This window comes from Pelophylax lessonae (genome assembly GCF_965119305.1).
Source record: "Pelophylax lessonae genome assembly, chromosome: 3".
NCBI lineage: Eukaryota > Metazoa > Chordata > Amphibia > Anura > Ranidae > Pelophylax > Pelophylax lessonae.
The window spans coordinates 490,715,680-490,737,878 of record NC_138770.1 but is presented as its reverse complement, the minus strand read 5'-3'; the positions used below and the strand labels follow the sequence as shown (position 1 = coordinate 490,737,878).

Genomic DNA, 22,199 nt, shown 5'->3' with positions numbered 1-22,199 from the left:
AACATTTTAGGCCAATTTGTTTTCTGCTACATCTGTTTGGTAAAAAAAATCGCAATAAGCGTATTTTGATTGGTTTGCGCAAAAGTTATCGCAGCTACTAACTACGGGAAATTTATGTCATTTTTATTGATTTTTTTTAACTAGTAATGGCGGCCATCTGCGATTTTATTTGCGGGACTGCGACATTGCGGCGGACAGATCGGACCCCTGACATTTTTGACACTTTTGGGGGTACCAGTGACATTACTACAGTAATCAGTGCTATAAATATGCACTGTTACTGTGACACTGGCAGGGAAGGGGTAAACTTTTATTGGTGATCAAGGGGTTAATGTATGCCTGGTGCTTACTGACGTGTGTGGGGGGAGGGGACTGTGTGACACAGGCACAGATCGCAGGTTCAGCTATGCTGAATCCTGTAATTTGTGACTGTCTGTCACATAGGAGATCCGCCCACTTTGTTTACACAAATCTCCTCACTCAATCCCCGACGATCAGGGAAGAGCGGCGGTGATCACTGCCTCTCCTCCCCTGGCCCGACTCCCGCTGTGTCTGAATACAGCGGGAGCGAGCCTCAAGCAGCGCACACGCTCCGCCCACAAGGGGAGGAGTCCAGCGACGTAGACCTACGTCACTGGACGATAACGAGCCACTTTGCCGCAGTACGCTCAATGTGAGCGGTCGGCAAGTGGTTAATTATGTCATCCAGGGTAGCTCCAAACAGGAGATCTCCTTGAAAAGAAAGAACAGCCAGGCCTTTTTTTAGAAGTATGATCCGAAGACCAGTATTTTAGCCAAAGGACACACTGAAGGATCACTGCCGAAACAGAGAGCCGAGCCACTAGGGGAGCCGCATCCAAAGATGCAGCACAGATAAACTGCTGCCCCTGGACCAGCTGGTCCGCCAGCTAAGCAAAGGCAGGTGGGAGCTGTTCTCCCTCCGGGTCACGGCGTAAAAGCTTAGCCCACTCAGAGTTTGTGACACCAGGGAAATGGTTAACAGGGGCCTCAATGCCCAGCCAGCCAGGGTGAACATATTGCAGGCCACAGCCTTCGCCTTTGTTGTCAGCCGGGTCCTTAAAGGCCGGAGACTTTTCAAACGGAATCATGGTTGCTTTGTTTAACCTGGAAACCGGAGGGTCCACCACCTAGCAAACTGCTTAGGGACCCCAAGAAGACGCTTCGGTCGTGCTCACTCTTTCGCCACAATTCTGACAAATTAGGCAGAGAAAGGGGAACACTTTTAGCTGCTCTGGGTGGTTTGTGAGTGCCAAAGGGAACCTGTGCCCCTGTGGCAGTCGCTCCCCCCATCTTTAGAGGCTCAAGCACACATACAATTAGTGCGTCCACCAGTGTCTTTTTGTGCGCAGTTGCAGACATGGAGGAATCATGCTCATTATCTGGGTATTCTCCATTAGCCACCAGGAGGGCCCACAGGTAAGTGTAAAAACACTGCCAAGGGACACCCCAACCATGCTGGCAGCACCAGCCTGTCGCAAGCTACTTTAGCATGGCTGCCATCAAAAAATAGTCTGCCACCACAGTGCCACCCCTTCCAAGGGAAGCGCCAAGCTGGCCACATGGCGCAGTAGGCCGCAAGCCGCTGCCTAAATCTTTGTGGAGGCCCAGCTGCAAGTGCAGAGATCCCAGCTCAAGGGAAGAGCGGGGGCTTCAGCTAACCTTGCTGGGGCCGACCGCCCCCCCTGACATCCCTGCCCTAGTCACCCCAGGATGGCAGGGAACTCTGCTCAACCTCCCGTTGTGCACCAGGAAAAAACCTGGCCAGCAGCAACCCCAACAAGCCCTCCTTAAGAGCATGTGGCAAAAGTCAGATCATAACCTCACCCAGGGAGGGGGGGTGGGCGTCAGAACCACAGTGACCACCAAAAATTAGAGGGGCTGGGGTGAAGGAGGGGGTCCCACTGTCCCAGGGAGGGGTCCACGTCCACCCCAAAACCCTCCAGGGAAAGAGGGGAGACAGCTAATTACCCATACAATGGAAACAGGGTGGGCACCGCTCTGGACAGACCACCTCTAAATCAGAATGGGGAGCTGTCGGCCAGGAGGAACGCTGCGACTTTGGCCAAGGCCAGGTCGTATGCGCACTCGTGAGACGTTTAACTTGCAGGCCAGCCACCATCCAGTGGGGCTATGTCGTGGCCAACCTAGCACGGAGCTGAGGCCTGCGCGTGCTCGCTGGCCAGACTGGGGGGACCCTCTAGATTTTGAAAAAAAATATCCAGTCCGTCGCCCAGTCCAGCAGTTGATTGCAGATTCTTACAGGAACAAATTAAAGATAGGAAAAAATTCCACTTAAAAAGGAAAAAATTGCCAGGACCGAAGATCCCAGCAAGGAACTAGGTTCTTACTCCTGACTAGGCAGAAATAAACTGAGTGGCTATAGCAGAGAGAGGGAGTATACCCCCGTTTCTGCCTAGTATCCTCCTGTAGCGGGCTGTATAACCCAATGGTTAAGAATACCAGAAGCTGTGTTGGTCAATGAACGAAAGAGAAAAAAAGTTGTGTGCATAGTTCTACTTTAACTCTTACAGTGCCTTTTTAAAGTTTTTTTTTTTTTTGCGAGTTGGGAATTAATTGTGGTTAACTGTATTCAGAACTATACAATAGGCATAATGGCAGGATGAATGGAAAAATGTACAAAGACATTATTGATAAAATGAGGGTGAACATTTCAGCAAGATAATGATCCAAGACACAAAGCCAAGGAAACTCTCAACTGGTTCCAAAGAAAGAAAATAAAGCCGCTACACTGGCCAAGCCAATCCCCTGACTTGAATCCAATAGAAAATATATGGAAAAAACTGAAGATCAAAAGGCCCACGGAACCAGGGGCGTACCTATATCTGCCCCCCCCCTGACGAGCAGGCAACGCACCGCACCAACGTGTCATCAAGTGACGTTGCGTGTAGTGCCTCCGGACACTGCGGCCCAGACGTGAAAAAAATCCTCCTCCTCTGCTCCCCCTGGCGATCAGACCAATCCTCCTCCTCTGCAAAAACGGCGCCGAGTGACTTGGGGCGCCAGACAGAAATACATGTACAGTGCCTTGGAAAAGTATTCGCCCCCCTTGAACTTTGCGACCTTTTGCCACATTTCAGGCTTCAAACATAACGATATAAAACTGTAATTTTTTGTAAAGAATCAACAACAAGTGGGACACAATCATTAAGTGGAATGAAATTTATTGGATATTTCAATCTTTGTTAACAAATAAAAAACTGAAAAATTGGGCGTGCAAAATTATTCAGCCCCCTTAAGTTAATACTTTGTAGCGCCACCTTTTGCTGCGATTACAGCTGTAAGTCGCTTGGGGTATGTCTCTATCAGTTTTGCACATCGAGAGACGGAAATTTTTGCCCATTCTTCCTTGCAAAACAGCTCGAGCTCAGTGAGGTTGGATGGAGAGCATTTGTGAACAGCAGTTTTCAGTTCTTTCCACAGATTCTCGATTGGATTCAGGTCTGGACTTTGACTTGGTCATTCTAACAACTGGATATGTTTATTTGTGAACCATTCCATTGTAGATTTTGTACCTTGACGTCACTTCCGGCCGGTGAAGCGCACGCTGCGGGAGCAGCACCGAGCTGTGGTCTATCTGTCTAGTTTTTAGCTTTTACTCCTTATGAGGGGACTCGGGATGTAAGAAGGACCACCATTTAGGATCTCTCCCATCTGATTGTGGATTCCAGGCTGAAAGGAAGAGGCTGTGGCTACACTACAGGATTTACATTGAATGATTTATACCAAACGAGTTGTGGTAAGTAAACAACCACAAGAGGAGTACCCCAGTTTGTATGTACAGTGAAGCACAGAAGCACCTTATCTGCACCTGATGGACACTTTATTGATTTTATGGACTTTATGATTTAACATTATTCCATTTATGAACTCACAGTATATATCATTGCTTTGCGAGATTTGCACATTGATATATTTTGCACATTTTTCAACTGGCTGAATATTAATATTATTAATTTATATTATCTACAAAAGCAGCGCTGCAACATTAGGTTTATATCACTTTACATTATATAGCCCCCTCTTTGGAACCCTTTACATTATACAGCCTCCACTCCCCCCCATTGAACCCTTTACATTACACAGCCCCCGCTCCCCCATAGAACCATTTACATTATACAGCCCCCATCCCCACCCAATAGAGTTACATAGTTAGTCAGGTTAAAAAAAGACATCTGGTTCAACTAAGAAAAAAAAAAAACAGTATTGAAAACCCAACCATACAATCCCGTATACACAATCCTATACCCGCAGTTGATCCAGAGGAAGGCAAAAAAACCCCAGCAAAGTATGATCCAATTTGCTAAAGCAGGGAAAAAAATTCCTTCCTAATCCCCCCATGAGGCAATCGGATATTCCCAGGAACAACTTTACCTAAAAAATTTTTTAGTACCCACTTACTGTATATTAAGTACACCCAGGAAAGAATCCAGACCTTTTTTAAAGCAAACTAGTGAGCTAGCCAAACCACCTCTGGAGGGAGTCTATTCCACATTTTCACAGCTCTTACGGTGAAGAAACCTTTCTGAATTTTGGAGACGAAATCTGTTTTCCTCTAGCTGTAAAGAGTGCCCCCTTGTCCTCTGTGTTGACCTTAAAGTGAACAACTCAACACCAAGTTCACTATATGGACCCCTTATGTATTCATACATGTTGATCATATCCCCCCTTAATCTCCTCTTCTCAAGAGAGAATAAATTCAGTTCCTCTAATCTTTTCTCATAGCTGAGCTCCTCCATGCCACTTATCAGTTTGGTTGCCCTTCTCTGCACTTTCAAAAGGTCCCCGATATCCTTTTTTAAGAACTGGTGCCCAAAACTGAACTGCATATTCCAGATGAGGTCTTACTAATGATTTGTACAGGGGCAAAATTATATCTCGCTCTCTGGAGTCCATGCTTTTTTTAATACCAGAAAGGACTTTGCTTTCTTTGGAAACAGCAGCTTGGCATTGCATGCTATTATTAAGCTTATGATCTACCAGAACACCCAGATCCTTCTCCGCTATGGATTCCCTCAGTTCTACTCCCCCTAGTATGTATGATGCATGCATATTCTTAGCCCCAAAGTGCCTAACTTTACATTTATACACATTAAACCTCATTTGCCACATATATGCCCAATGAAACAGTGCATTGAGATCAGCTTGTAAGTTGGAGACATCCCGTAAGGAAGTTATTCCACTGCAAAGCTTGGTGTCATCTACAAAGACTGAAATTGTACTTTTAATCCCAGACCCTATATCATTTATAAAGATATTAAAAAGTAAGGGTCCCAACACTGAACCCTGGGGTACACTACTGATAACCTTTGACCATTTAGAGTAAGAATCATTAACCACTACTCTCTGAATTCTATCTTTTAGCCAATGTTCTATCCAATTACAAACCCAAATCCAAAAAGGTTGGGACACTGTACACATTGTAAAAATGGAGTGGACTATTTTACAAATCTCATAATCTTATATTTTATTCACAATATAATATAGATAACATATTAAATGTTAAAAGTGAGACATTTTGAAATGTCATTTTGGATTTCATGAGAGCTACACATTTCAAAAAAGTTGAGGCAGGCAGCAATAAGAGGCCAGAAAAGTTAAATATACATATAAGGAACAGCTGGAGGACCAATTTGCAACTTATTAGGTCAATTGGCAACATGATTGGGTATAAAAGAGCCTCTCAGAGTGGCAGTGTCTCTCAGAAGTCAAGATGGGCAGAGGATCACCAATTCCCCCAATGCTGCGGCAAAAAATAGTGGAGCAATATCAGAAAGGAGTTTCTAAGAGAAAAATTTGAAAGAGTTTGGAGTTATCATCATCTACAGTACATAATATCATCCAAAGATTCTGAGAATCTGGAACAATCTCTGTGCGTAAGGGTCAAGGCCAGAAAACCATACTGGTTGACCATGATCTTCGGGCCCTTAGACAGCACTGCATCACATACAGGAATGCTACTGTAATGAAAATCACAACATGGGCTCAGGAATACTTCCAGAAAACATTGTCGGTGAACACACCCCACCGTGCCATTCGCCGTTGCCGTCTAAAACTTGATAGGCCAAAAAAGATGCCATATCTAAACATGATCCAGAAGCGCAGGCTATTTCTCTGGGCAAAGGTTCATTTAAGATGGACTGTGGCAAAGTGGAAAACTGTTCTGTGGTCAGATGAATCAAAATTTGAAGTTCTTTGTGGAAAACTGGGACGCCATGTCATCCGGACTAAAGAGGACAAGGACAACCCAAGTTGTTATCATCGCTCAATCCAGAAGCCTGCATCTCTGATGGTATGGGGTTGCATGAGTGTGTGTGGCATGGGCAGCTTACACATCTGGAAAGGCACCATCAATGCTGAAAGGTATATCCAAGTTCTAGAACAACATATGCTCCCATCCAGACGTCGTCTCTGTCAGGGAAGACCTTGCATTTTCCAACATGACAATGCCAGACCACATACTGCATCAATTACAACATCATGGCTACGTAGAAGGAGGATCCGGGTACTTAAATGGCCAGCCTGCAGTCCAGATCTTTCACCAATAGAAAACATTTGGCGCATCATAAAGAGGAAGATGCAACAAAGAAGACCTAAGACAGTTGAGCAACTAGAAGCCTGTATTAGACAAGAATGGGACAAAATTCCTATTCCTAAACTTGAGCAACTTGTCTCCTCAGCCCCCAGACGTTTGCAGACTGTTATAAAAAGAAGAGGGGATGCCACACAGTGGTAAACATGGCCTTGTCTCAACTTTTTTGAGATGTGTAGATGCCATGAAATTTAAAATCAACATATTTTTCCCTTAAAATTATACATTTTCTCAGTTTAAACATTTGATATGTCACCTATGTTGTATTCTGAATAAAATATTGAAATTTGAAACTTCCACATCATTGCATTCTGTTTTTATTCACAATTTTTACAGTGTCCCAACTTTTTTGGAATCCAGTTTGTACAAAGCGATCTTTCCAAGCCAGTAGACTTTACCTTACACATTAGCTGTGTGCGGGGAACTGTGTCAAACGCTTTTGCAAAATCCAAGTATACTATGTCCAAAGCCACCCCTGTTACCAAGGTTTTACTTACCTCCTTATAAAAAGAAATCAGGTTTGTTTGACAACTTCTGTCTTTCATGAATCCATACTGTCTGTTGCTTAAAATATTTTTTTCCAGCAAGAACTCATCTATGTGGTCTTTTATTAAACTCTCCAGTATCGTCCTGACTATAGAAGTTAAGCTAACAGATCTATAGTTACTTGGCAAAGACTTTGATCCCTTTTTAATATAGGCACCACATTGGCCCTACGCCAATCCAGTGGTACTATTCCAGTCCTTAACGAGTCCCTAAAAATTAGAAACAAAGGCTTTGAAATTACAGCGCTCAATTATTTTAGGATGCGTGGGTGCATGCCATCTGGTCCAGGCACTTTATCCACCATTTATCATAACTTATTTATCCAGAATAAGTTCTGTCTAAATATTTCTGGACCATATAACTTTTGAGCCATTGTGGATCATTTGGGGCTGTGTCACTACCGTCCTCATTATGGTCATAAGCTCCCCCATGCTCCTTTGTATATACAGAGCTGAAGAAAGTATTTAATACATTTTCCTTCTCTTTGTCCCCAGTCACCCACTCCTGATTATTTTGTAAAGGGCCTACATGCTCAGACCTAACCTTTTTACTGTTAATATATTTGAAGAATTTTTTGGGGTTTGTCCTATCTTTTGCAATCTGTCATTCATTTTGAATTTTTGAGTCCTTGATTTCCTTTTTACATAGTTACATATTCTGTTATAGTCTTTGTAACAATTACACGATACTGATCTTTCATTTTTATATTTTTTAAAAGCGCTTTTCTTTTTATCTATAGCTTTTTTAACTTTGGCCGTGAGCCTCATAGGTTTTATTTTTAGCCTTTTAAAATTACCCATGGTAATATACTTTACAGTGATTTTTCATAAAGTCTTTGTGAAAATTTCCCATTTCTGTTCTGTGCTCATCGATACCAATATACCCTCACAGTGCAAATCCTGGAGAGCAGCCCTTATCCTTGGAAAATTTGCTCTCTAAAAGTTAAGTGTTTTTGTATATCCTGTATGCGTTTTTTGGCTACAGGTAACATTAAATTAAATCATATTATGGTCACTGCTACCCAGATGTTCTTTTATATGAACATTATTAATAAGCACTGCATGGTTTGAGATTACCAGGTCCAACAGAGCATCATTTCTAGTGGGGGCCTCAATAAACAATAGAACCCTTTACATTACACAGCCCCCCCCCCCACAATAGAACCCTTTACTCCTTTACATTACACAGCCCCCGCACCCCTCATTAGAACCCTTTATATTATATAGCCCCCACTAGAACCCTTTACATTACACAGCCCCCCCCCCCATAGAACCCTTTACAATACAAAGCCTCCCCTAAATAGAACCCTTTACAATACAAAGCCCCCCCCCCCCAATAGAACCCTTTACAATACAAAGCCCCCCGCCCCCTCCTTCCTACCTTTTTAGGAGGAGAGTGGAGCAGGAGGAACTGTTTCAAGCAGAATGGAAGAGAGAGACTCACGAGCCTTGAATAAACAGCGGGAACTGCCGGAGTTAACTTTGCTAGTTAATGAGCAGGTGATTTGTTGCTAGGGGGTCCTAGCAACCATTCGCAGTCCAGCGGCCGGCCCTGGGTGTCACCCTGGTGCTCCCTGAGAGCCCCTAATGTGTGGCAACCGGGGCAGACCGCCCCCCCCTGTTGGTACGCCAATGCACGGAAGCTTCAAGATTTCAACTGTTTGTGTGCAAGAATGGGCAAAAACCACACCTGAGCAATGCATGCGACTAGTTTCTCCACATAGGAGGCATCTTGAAGCTGTCATTACCAACAAAGGATTTTGTTCGAAGTATTAAAATAAAGTTCAGTTAGTGTGTTCAATAGTGTGTGTTATATATATATATATATATATATATATATACACATACACACACACAAAATGTGTGTGTGCATGGTTGATGATATTCTAACATTTATGTGTGCAGTACTTTTTTTTTCTAAATAAACATTATTTACTCAACTTACTATTCTTGCGTCTACTTCCTTGTACTCCTGAAGGCACTAGTAACGTACCCCTGGCTGCACAGGGAAGGTAACATCACTGTGTCCCTGCTTCTGTGCCACCATTTAGAAAGCTTATGGTATGCATACCCAATGCCATTCGACATTAAACTAATTTGTTGTTTAGAAAAAAAGATGGAGGTACATGACGTCATGCTCTCCATCTCGTACCTGCGGCATACGGCATCCCAGGAGTAGGTGTTTCTTAAACATATCGTAAAGACAATTGAGTTTAATGACATATAGCGCATGCAAAGATGAAGCATAAGAAGGCATGTTCTCCATCTCCTGCATATGCTATACACCATATATTTTCTAAATGGGGTGTGAGAGCTGCACACATGCAAAGCAGCATGAATATAGGTAAGTGTTCTGGTTTATCCACACTATGTTACATATTATTGTCTTTTTCTGTAAAGTAGTGGGGTGGGGGTTAGGGGAGGGCACGCTTGGGGCAAGTTGCGGGAAGGGGGAGGGGGCGAGTCTTTGGGATACATACATATAGACTGTATTCAGAGTGACGATTACATAAACATTGTTCACTTTGCCTTCCCATTTGCAGAAAATGATGACTGTACAGTGTTACTGAAGTAATCTCATTGCTAATTTCATGACAATGTATGGATAATACTTACATGTACTTTAGGCGTGGGTGGAAGGCCATTACTTATTGGCTTCTGAAACAGAAAAAAAAACATCTGGTTATGTATACTTATGAAATCTTTTTTCACAACACTTTAAAACAAAGAGTTGGGTGAAATCCAGTGTGATAAAGGACCTATTATATGTCGGCTTTCCATCTCAACCGTGCAGATGCATGTCTAAACAAAAATCAGTGAAGTAAAGCTTAAACCCTTTTACACCGCTTTCCAGTGGCCCGTTACATGGGCGTTAATGTCCAGGAGGCGGTGTGGCTTCTACAGTGCCTTGCGAAAGTATTCGGCCCCCTTGAACTTTGCGACCTTTTGCCACATTTCAGGCTTCAAAGATATAAAACTGTAATTTTTTTGTGAAGAATCAACAAGTGGGACACAATCATGAAGTGGAACGAAATTTATTGGATATTTCAAACTTTTTTTAACAAATAAAAAACTGAAAAATTGGGCGTGTAAAATTATTCAGCCCCCTTAAGTTAATACTTTGTAGCGCCACCTTTTGCTGCGATTACAGCCATAAGTAGCTTGGGGTATGTCTCTATCAGTTTTGCACAAGGAGAGACTGAAATTTTTGCCCATTCCTCTTTGCAAAACAGCTCGAGCTCAGTGAGGTTGGATGGAGAGCGTTTGTGAACAGCAGTTTTCAGTTCTTTCCACAGATTCTCAATTGAAATCAGCTCTGGACTTTGACTTGGCCATTTTAACACCTGGATATGTTTATTTGTGAACCATTCCATTATAGATTTTGCTTTATGTTTTGGATCATTGTCTTATTGGAAGACAAATCTCCATCCCAGTCTCAGGTCTTTTGCAGACTCCATCAGGTTTTCTTCCAGAATGGTCCTGTATTTGGCTCCATCCATCTTCCCATCAATTTTAACCATCTTCCCTGTCCCTGCTGAAGAAAAGCAGGCCCAAACCATGATGCTGCCACCACCATGTTTGACAGTGGGGATGGTGTGTTCAGGGTGATGAGCTGTGTTGCTTTTACGCCAAACATAACGTTTTGTATTGTTGCCAAAAAGTTCGATTTTGGTTTCATCTGACCAGAGCACCTTCTTCCACATGTTTGGTGTGTCTCCCAGGTGGCTTGTGGCAAACTTTAAATGACACTTTTTATGTATATCTTTAAGAAATGGCTTTCTTCTTGCCACTCTTCCATAAAGGCCAGATTTGTGCAGTATATGACTGATTGTTGTCCTATGGACAGAGTCTCCCACCTCAGCTGTAGATCTCTGCAGTTCATCCAGAGTGATCATGGGCCTCTTGGCTGCATCTCTGATCAGTCTTCTCCTTGTATAAGCTGAAAGTTTAGAGGGACGGCCAGGTCTTCGTAGATTTGCAGTGGTCTGATACTCCTTCCATTATAATATTATCGCTTGCACAGTGCTCCTTGGGATGTTTAAAGCTTGGGAAATCTTTTTGTATCCAAATCTGGCTTTAAACTTCTCCACAACAGTATCTTGGACCTGCCTGGTGTGTTCCTTGTTCTTCATGATGCTCTCTGCGTTTTAAACAGACCTCTCAGACTATCACAGTGCAGGTGCATTTATACGGAGACTTGATTACACACGGGTGGATTCTATTTATCATCATTAGTCATTTAGGTCAACATTGGATCATTCAGAGATCCTCACTGAACTTCTGGAGAGAGTTTGCTGCACTGAAAGTAAAGGGGTGGAATAATTTTGCATGCCCAATTTTTCAGTTTTTTATTTAACAAAGTTTGAAATATCCAATAAATTTCGTTCCACTTCATGATTGTGTCCCACTTGTTGTTGATTCTTCACAAAAAATTACAGTTTTTATCTTTATGTTAGAAGCCTGAAATGTGGCAAAAGGTTGCAAAGTTCAAGGGGGCCGAATACTTTCGCAAGGCACTGTACATTCGGTTACTGCTCTGACTGGCTCTCAAAACAGTCACAAGATCAGGATCCTGTCCTGCTGTCTCCTCATTAGAACCCATGACCAAGAGCCATCAGTGACAAAATAGTGTGCTGCGAGCGCACTCTACGTACACAACTTTAGGCCACAGTAGATGCATATATGCAACAGGTAGGCATTAAAGCCTACCATTCTTGCTGGGCCATATATGCATTATACGGTTGGCAAGAGGTTAATAACTAGAGTGGTCAGGAGAACTACTGACAGCTGACTGGCCTCAGGAATTAGTCAACAGTATATGAGCTGATATACCATATTTTATCCTGCAAATAGCATTTTGTTTTGGAGAATGTTGCTTTTAATTAAAGTGCAATGTATCCCTTAATGCTTATGCAAATACATTTCTGTATTTTTATAGACTGAATTTAGATAATTACATTAATTTGTATCCTTATTTATTTGCAGTAGGGCTCCTTGATAAACAACTATCTTCTACTCTAAAAGCAGATGCGGATCACAAAGACTTTGGCAGTGCAGGTTTTGGAATTTCTCCAATATTTTACAAGATTAGACATTTACAAAACACTAAAGCGCCAATTTACATTGCCCTGGCATCTGCTGCAGCGGTTCAGTGTGTGGCAGCTGTCACAAATTAGCCTATAGTTTTGTCTGCATATTCTTACCTCCTTGCTGCAGTGCTTCTGTCTTCCTCCCTTCACATGTGGTGTTTGGGCTTCTATGGGCGTCGCCTGCTCCACTGTGGGTTATATCCTGTTCCTGTCAATTACTTCCTGGGTCACCTCCCTGTTTGCTTCCCTTTATATACACATGCTCAGTGCACTGCTCCTTTGCTTGAGCAACATTGCTGTTCCCTGAGCTCCCATCCGTGTATCCCTTGGCTATTGTATCTGATCTCCTGTTTACCGACCCGGCTTTGTTTCTCCGTCTATGTTCGTCTGCTGCCTGTTCTGACCTCGGCTTGTCTCCTGGATCTCCTTATAGTCTCCTGTGTACCCTGCACACGCCAGCGGTTTCCACATCCTCAGCTGGGCCTACCTGGGGGCAGCAACCTGGCTTTAGTCTGCTTCAAGTCCATCCCCACCATCAGGGGCCCTGGTGAAGAAGCAGGCTGGGGCTTAGACTCCGCACCCTGGGGAATCCTGAGCTGGGGATCTATAAGAGCTCACTACCACAGACTCGTGGACAGCAGCTGTCTGTTCCGGCTGCCCAAATGTTAGCATTTCAGTGCATCACACAGTTCCCTTTTTTTGGAGTCAACTTTGAAGTGCACAAAATGACATGTCATTCATGTCACTGTACACCAGTATTATTTGAGCCCATGCAAACTGGTCAAATTGCTCCACAGAATTTGGCCGAGTAAACCAAAACTATAAAAAAAAAAAAAAAATAATAATAATAATAATTCAAGGTCCTGAGTATGGACCACGTTTTTAGGCTGCATGTATATAAACAATGGTGCCAATGTTCACATGCATACTAGGGACCCTCTATTGAAGACTGCTCAGGACTGACGTGTAAATATCAACAATGTGTAGCCAGTTGATTATTACACTAATAATATTATTATTATTATTACACTAATAATGTTTACATCTATCCCTTAATGAGTCATTCATGTGGTGGTGGCTGCCTGCAAGATCCTGCATAAATAGCATGTGCGTCCCACGTGCATTCCATGTGCATGAGCGCTAACTTTGAACATACACATGACAAATTTCAGACAATAATAACTATAAACTGTACCAAGTTTTAACTGGCTATGATTTTTTATAGAAACCAATAGTTTTAGGTTGCTTTAACCTGTTTTGTAAAGTTTGGGATTTAATAAAATCTGAACATAAAGTGAAATTAGTTGAAATTAACTGGAAATTGCCATATACAGTGCCTTGCGAAAGTATTCGGCCCCCTTGAACTTTTCAACCTTTTGCCACATTTCAGGCTTCAAACATAAAGATATAAAACTGTAATTTTTTGTGAAGAATCAACAAGTGGGATACAATCATGAAGTGGAACGAAATTTATTGGATATTACAAACTTTTTTAACAAATAAAAAACTGAAAAATTGGGCGTGCAAAATTATTCAGCCCGCTTAAGTTAATACTTTGTAGTGCCACCTTTTGCTGCGATTACAGCTGTAAGTCGCTTGGGGTATGTCTCTATCAGTTTTGCACATCGAGAGACTGAAATTTTTGCCCATTCCTCCTTGCAAAACAGCTCGAGCGCAGTGAGGTTGGATGGAGAGCGTTTGTGAACAGCAGTTTTCAGTTCTTTCCACACATTCTCGATTGGATTCAGGTCTGGACTTTGACTTGGCCATTCTAACACCTGGATATGTTTATTTGTGAACCATTCCATTGTAGATTTTGCTTTATGTTTTGGATCATTGTCTTGTTAGAAGACAAATCTCCGTCCTAGTCTTGGGTCTTTTGCAGACTCCATCAGGTTTCCTTCCAGAATAGTCCTGTATTTGGCTCCATCCATCTTCCCATCAATTTTAACCATCTTCCCTGTCCCTGCTGAAGAAAAGCAGTCCCACCATGTTTGACAGTGGGGATGGTGTTTTCAGGGTGATGAGCTGTGTTGCTTTTACACCAAACATAACATTTTGCATTGTTGCCAAAAAGTTTGATTTTGGTTTCATCTGACCAGAGCACCTTCTTCCACATGTTTGGTGTGTCTCCCAGGTGGCTTGTGGTAAACTATAAACAACACTTTTTATGGATATCTTTAAGAAATGGCTTTCTTCTTGCCACTCTTCCATAAAGGCCAGATTTGTGCAGTATACGACTGATTGTTGTCCTATGGACAGAGTCTCCCACCTCAGCTGTAGATCTCTGCAGTTCATCCAGAGTGATCATGGGCCTCTTGGCTGCATCTCTGATCAGTCTTCTCCTTGTATGAGCTGAAAGTTTAGAGGGACTGCCAGGTCTTCGTAGATTTGCAGTGGTCTGATACTCCTTCCATTTCAATATTATCGCTTGCACAGTGCTCCTTGGGATGTTTAAAGCTTGGGAAATCTTTTTGTATCCAAATCCGGCTTTAAACTTCTCCACAACAGTATCTCGGACCTGCCTGGTGTGTTCCTTGTTCTTCATGATGCTCTCTGCGCTTTAAACGGACCTCTGAGACTATCACAGTGCAGGTGCATTTATACGGAGACTTGATTACACACAGGTGGATTCTATTTATCATCATTAGTCATTTAGGTCAACATTGGATCATTCAGGGATCCTCACTGAACTTCTGGAGAGAGTTTGCTGCACTGAAAGTAAAGGGGCTGAATAATTTTGCACGCCCAATTTTTCCGTTTTTTGTTAACAAAGTTTGAAATATCCAATACATTTTGTTCCACTTGTTGTTGATTCTTCACAAAAAATTAGTTTTATATCTTTATGTTTGAAGATTGAAATGTGGCAAAAGGTCGAAAAGTTCAAGGGGGCCGAATACTTTCGCAAGGCACTGTATATGGCAAGTGCAGGTGCATCTCATAAAATTAGTTTATCTAAAAGTTAATTTATTTCAGTAATTCAATTTAAAAAGTGAAACTCATTTTAAATTACACATATATTTCAAGCATTTCTTTCTTTTAAGTTTAAAGATTCAGTATCAAAAAATAATTTTAATACAGAAATGATGGCTCATTGAAAAGTATGTCCATGTACAGTATAGTATGCACTCAATACTTGGTCAGGGCTCCTTTTGCATCAATGCAGGATGGCATGGAGGTGATCAGACTGTGGCACTGGTGAGGTGTTATGGAAGCCCAGGTTGCTTAGCGGCCTTCAGCTTATCTGCTTTGTTGGGTCTGGTGTTTCATCTTCCTCTTCACAATACCCCACAAATTCTCAATGGGGTTTTTTAGGTCAAGAGTTTGTTGGCCAATCAAGCACAGTGATACCATGATCATTAAACCAGGTATTGGCACTTTTGACAGTGTGGGCAGGTGCCAAGTCCTGCTGGAAAATAAAATCAGCAGCTCTATAAAGCTGGTCAGCAAAGGGAAGCATGAAGTGCTCTAGAACTTCCTGGTAGAAGGCTGCACTGACTTTGGACTTTATAAAACACAGTGGACAAACACCAGCAGATGACATGCCTCCCCAAATCATCACTGACTGAGCTGAAGGCTGCTATCAAAGCGACCTGGACTTCCATAACACCTCAGCAGTGCCACAGGCTGATCGCTTCCATGTCATGCTGCATTGATGCAGTACTTCATGCAAATTGAGCCCCGAGCAAGTACTGAGCGCATAGACATACTTTTCAGTAAACCAACATTTCTGTATTTTTTTTTTTTAATTGATTTAATGCAGTGGTCTCCAAACTGTGGCTGGGGGCCAGATGTGGCCCATTGCTTGGTTTTATCTGGCTCTTGGAGCACTATTTCAGTAACGGATACTAACAATGGGGTATAATTCCCCTCACTGACACCAATGAAGGGGTAGAATTCTTGCCAATGACACCAACGATATAGCACAATTCATCGAAATGACACCAGCAGAGAGGAACCAATGGCAGCAATGATGACACAATTCTTCCCAATGATAGGGAACAGTTTCTCCACTAACAATGGGGCCCAATGACTCCAATGATGGGACACAATTCCTACCGATGACACCAACAATGGGACCCAATGATGGAACACAATTTCTCCAAATGACACCAACAACGGGGCACAACGACACCAATGATGGGACACAATTCCTCCCACTTACACCAATACTGGAGCACAATCCCTTTCAAGAACACCAACAATGCGGCACAATTCCTCGAAATGACAGCAATGATGGGACACAAATCCCTCCCAATAACAACAGCAGAGATGCCCAATGACACAAATGATGGGGCACAATTTCTCCCAATAACACTAACAATGGGGCCCAATGACTCCAATGAAGGGACACAACTCCTCCCAAAGACACCAACAATGGGATCCAATGATGGGACACAATTTCTCCCAATGACACCAGCAACAGAGCCCAACAACACCAATGATGGGACACAATTCCTCCCACTCACACCAATAATGGAGCACAAATCCTCCCACTGACACCAACAATGGGACATTGTTTTTAACCCACACACCCTCTGCTCAGCAAACCTAGTCATAAGCAGTGAAGAAAAAAAACATCTCCATATCAGAGGGGCGGGTGCTGCGTCTGTCAATGGACTTCAGAGAAAAAGATTTTACGGTAAGACCTTATAAAAATCTTGTTTTCTCTATTGTCCATTGACAGACGCAGCCTCAATCTTCATTAGCTGAATGGGACGTCCCAAAGCAGTGTAGGGATGAGGGGTGGGAAGAACGCAATCAGAAAGTAACGTAAATTCCAAAGGCTAAACTTAGCCCACTGGGTAATATGAAGCTCAAACAACAACAGGAGCTCACCCAGGTAGAAAGACCCCTAAGAGAAACAAAAACATTCTCTTACGAAACAGCAGCCTGCAAAACCTTGCGGCCAAAAGAGGCATCCGAAGATACCAACACATCCACCTTGTAGAATTTTGTAAAGATGTGCACAGACGACCAAGTCGCTGCCTTACAAACTTGTACAACAGAGGTCTGATGGCGAAAAGCCCAAGAGGCACTCAGCGCTCTAGTGGAATGCGCCTTCACAGGGAAAGGAGGAACCTGGCCCTTGAGTGAATAAGCCTGAACAACCGTCTGCCTGATCCCCCTCGAAATGGTCACAGCAGACGCAGCCAAACCGTAAGGACAAAGAGAGAGTCCGATTTTCTAAAGGACTCTGTAACTGTCAGATAAACCTTTATCGCCAGAACCACATCCAAAGAGTGCAAGGCAAATTCCTTGGGATGCTTAGTCTTAAGACATAAGGAAGGCAACACAATGTCTTCATTGAGATGAAAATCCGACACCACCTAAGGGAGAAAAGACGGATTAGGGCGGAGAACCACTTTATCCCTGTGAACCACCAAATAAGGTGAATGACAGCACAGCGCCGCCAACTCAGATACTCTGCGAGCAGCCACTAGGAAGGCAACCTTATGCGACAAGGAAAGCAGAGAAATATCCCTAATATTCTCAAAAGGAGGCTTTTGAAGACCAAACAAAACCAGATTGAGATCCCTAGGAGGTAACGGAGATCTCCTCGGAGGAGCCAGATGACGCACCCCCTGAATAAAAGTGCGAATCAAGCTAGTAGTAGCCAAGGTACGTTGGACGTAAATAGCCAAGGCCAAGTGCTGCTCAACCCCCTCATGGAAAAAGGTCAAAACCCTAGCTCTAGAAAATAAGCGAGGGTGCAGCTGCAGCGATTCACTCCACAAAATGTACGATTTCTACGTGCGATTATAGATCTTCCTAGAAGTTGATTTCCTGGCCTTCAAAAGGGTAGGAATCACTGAGTCAGAAAGGCCTCTATTTCTCAACACCTTGCTTTCAACAGCTAAGCCGTTAAAGCCAGCGACCGTAAAGCAGGATGGAGGATCGGTCCCTGAGACAGCAGATCTTCCCGCAGAGGAAGTCTCCATGGAGGATCTACGACCATTCTTACCAAGTCTGCGTTCCAAGACCACCGAGGCCAGTCTGGTGCCACCAGAATGACAGGAATGCCTTCCACCGCCACCCAGAGAAGACACCGCGGCAGGAGTACGAGCGGTGGGAAGGCATAAATCGGCCGATACTGGCTCCAAGGAGCCACCAGAGCGTCTGTGGCGTCGGCCATAGGATCCCAAGACCTGGCCACAAACCTCTGGACTTTTCTGTTGAGGCGAGACGCAAACAGATCCACCTCCGGAGTCCCCCACCGGGCACACAGGAGGTGAAACACCTCCGGAGGAAGGGACCATTCCCCTTGATCCAACATCTGATGCCTAAGGTTATCAGCCTGCCAATTCTCCACACCCGGGATGTGGACTGCGGAGAGAGCCGGTACATTGGCTTCCGCCCAAACAAGAATCTCGGCCACCTCCTTGGCTACCAGAACACTCTTGGTGACCCCTTGATGATTGATGTAAGCCACAGCCGTGGCATTGTCCGACTGTATCCGTACTGGAGAACCGCGTAGCCGGCTCGTCCAGTGGAACAGGCAGAGCTTGATCGCTCTTTTCTCCAGAATGTTAATTGGCAAGGAGGACTCTTCTGACACCCAAGTCCCCTGGGCACAGAGCTTCCCCAGGACTCCACCCCAGCCTGACAGGCTGGCATCCGTGCTGACCACCGTCCAGAACAGCGGCAGGAAGGACTTGCCCTGACACAAAGCAGGAGACTGGATCCACCAGGATAGAGCAAACCTTGTGAGATGACTCCAATGAATCTTCTGGTCCAATACTGAGGGTCCCTTTTCCATTTTGCCAGAATCTCTTTCTGCAGAGGCCCTGAATGAGACTGAGCAAACGAGACCGCTTCGAAGGTCGACACCATCAGACCCAGGGCCCTCATGCAGGCCCGCAGGGAGGACTGATCGGTTTCCATCAGCAACCTGATCGCCCTTTGCAACTTCTGAAGCTTTTCCAAGGGGAGAAAGACCCTAGCAAGAGCGGAGTCGAGAGTCAGCCCCAGATAAGTGACCTGTACAGATGGCGATAGAGCAGATTTCTTGAAATTGATCTTCCACCCCAAATTCTTGAAGGGTCTGAACTGTAATAGAGATGTTATCCAACAGATCCGAACAAAAGTCTGCTTGCAACAGGAGATCGTCCAAATAGCCCCAAAATTTAGATTCCTCTCTGACGACCAACACAGGGGCCAGGATTTCCTTGGGATTGCGCTGATTTTATTGTTATTTATTTGAACACAAGGGCCAGGACCTTGGTAAAAACTCTGGGAGTGGAGGCGAAACCAAAGGGTAATGCCACAAATTGAAAATACTCCTTACCACCGCAAAGTGGAGGAATCGCTGATGTATCTCGAATATGGGGATGTAAAGCTACGCATCTTTGATATCAATGGAGGCCAGAAAATCCCCCTGATTCAAGAATGTCACCATCGGACTCCATTCAAAACTTCTGCACCCGCACAAAGAGGTTCAGAGCCTTGAGATCCAGGATTGGACGCACCTTGTCCTCCTTTCTGGGCACTGTGAACAGGTTTGAATAGAAACATTGAGAGCATTCCTCTGGAGGAACCAGCACGATCACTCCTTGAGCCAGGAGGTCCTGCACAGCTTACCGAAGATCTTTCAAACGCTCTGGAGACAGGTGAAGATTTGACTGAAAAAAACCTGTTCCTCGCCCGGGACCAAAATTCGATTTTGCACCCAGGACAAATCAGTTTGCGAACCCATTTGTCTTGAACGAAGGAAGTCCAGGGTTCCTGAAAGAAGCGCAGATGTCCCCCCACCCCAGAAACGGATGAGGGTGCCCCTTCATGCTGAAGGGGACTTGTCCGCAGCACCGGACTGACTGGACTTGGACTTGCCCCAGTGCTTCTTGGACCCTCCAGAAGCGCTGAACAGCTCACCTTTTTCTTGTGCCCTGGGGGCACGAAAAAACCATCTAAAGGAAGGACCCCGCTGAGCAGCCCGCTGGGGTGTTTTTTTACCTTTGGAGGATTGGGGAAGAAGAGTACTCTTCCCGCCAGTTAGACCCTTGATCAACTCATCCAGTGAGTCGCCAAACAAACGCTCTCCCAGAAAAGGGAGATCTGTCAGGGCTTTCTTGGGAGCTTGGTCAGCCGACCAGCTCTTCAGCCAAACCATGTGCCGTAGGGCAATCCCCACAGCCGAAACTCTGGCCACCAAGGGAGCCACATCCAGGGACGCATCACACAAGAAAAGCAGGGCCTGAGCCATCTGGTCCACAAGTTCCATCAGTTCAGGGGAAACTACGTCATGGTCCAAGTTCCCTTTCAGAACCAGAATCCATTCTGTAATGGTCTATGATACCAAATGTGCTGTTACACAGTTAATATTCTCATTATTGTAGATGCAATTTACATAGTATATTCTGTGATTTATTTACCATGTATTTTTCTATTGGTAGGTATTTACCAAAAAAGGCCAGAAGGTGGCAGCAATGCTCTTGTTCCTCCTGTGAGCATGATACATCATTTCCTTGTATGTAAACTCCACCCCCTGCTCTTGCTGTATTTCCTGTGTCATGGCTGCATTTACATCATGTAACAGGGACTCTCTTGTATTCCACATGCTAAGCTAAGGAAAGCATCATCTTTTGAACGCATAATACTGAAATCCATTCATTCTGCTGTATTCCTGTTGTGTGATGTTCAGAATAAACCAGCTTTTGGGGAGTTCAAGCTATCTGAGGAGGATTGTCCGCAGTGACCGTATCTGCTTATACAGGCCAGGCACAGAGGTCTCACAAGGGTTAGATCACTACCACAACAATCCGAGTCAGAATACCAAAACAGACACAAAGATCGGTTTCAAAATGGAACCCGCCAACACGTGAAGATGGCGGTAAAGGAATTTCACCCGCCTGTCCACCGGATCCGTAAAAACCGGGAGTCTTCCACAGGCAGAATGGTAGATTTGTTCAACCTGGAACAGGGTGGTCCACCTTAGGTGGCACTGTCCAATGGTTGGAGACCGTATCAGCAAAAGGATACCAGCGTTTAAAGCATTTTGGCACAACTAGCACGTGCTTAACGCGCCGCCAATGGTCATTCACAATATTATGAAAAGTCTGGGACAGGAAAAAACCTTGTCAGACTTTCAGGTAGGGAGGCGTCCGTGGCGACCACATCAGCCTCTAAATCAGACGATTCCACCAAAGATGGAGAAGGCAGCGGCCGTTTTCGGGTATTAACATTTTTCATGACAAAATCAACTCATTGGGTGAGACAGCAGCGCTGCGCGATTGGCTCTCGCTGCTGTCAATCAAAATTATTCAACCAATCAGCAGGAGAGAGAGGGGGCAGGGTTGTGGCTCCGTGTCTGAATGGACACAGGGAGCTGTGACTCGGCTCGGGTACCCCCCATAGCAAGCTGCTTGCTGTGGGGACACTCAATGGGAGGGAGGAGCCAGGAGAGCCGAAGAGGAGGATCCAGGCTGCTCTGTGCAAAACCAACTGCATAGAGCAGGTAAGGATCACGTTTGTTAAAAAAAAAAAAAAAAACTTTATGATCACTAACTTTTTGATATTCTAATTTTATAAGATGCACCTGTATAAGGAATATTGTTAGACACCATGTTCAAAGCCCCTGCTTGCCTCATACACATTTCTCCTGATCAGGCACTGACTGGATGCTCAGAAGTCTATTCAAGCACTTATAACTATGGCCAAGTGTGCAGATGGAGCATGACAGCACTGCACTACTGAGCATTTGTGAGCAAACAATTAAAAGGAAAACATAAATGGCGTAACTTCTGTACCACTCTAGAATCTAGCACTTTAGATTTCAGATTTTTGAATAGATGTTGTGGTATTAAAGGCTTACTTCATCCTTTGCATCATGTTAAATGTTACACCATATTTACCCAAATCTTGGGTGCAATGCTTTGCAGACTCCTGTAAGAAAAAAAAATAAATGCACATTTTTTTCCTGTAGAATTTTATGCA

At 44.1% G+C, this 22,199-nt stretch overlaps 1 protein-coding gene across 6 annotated transcripts in view; it reads right to left on the bottom strand.

The window, feature by feature from the left end:
- MAP4K3 (mitogen-activated protein kinase kinase kinase kinase 3) overlaps positions 1-22,199 on the bottom strand; it is an 883,599-nt gene that overhangs the window by 192,237 nt on the left and 669,163 nt on the right. For all 6 annotated transcript variants that reach the window (XM_082251934.1, XM_082251933.1, XM_082251935.1 and 3 more), the window contains one exon: positions 9,793-9,834. In XM_082251934.1, the coding sequence (XP_082108060.1) occupies positions 9,793-9,834 (42 nt within the window). The remainder of the gene's footprint in view (positions 1-9,792; positions 9,835-22,199) is intronic.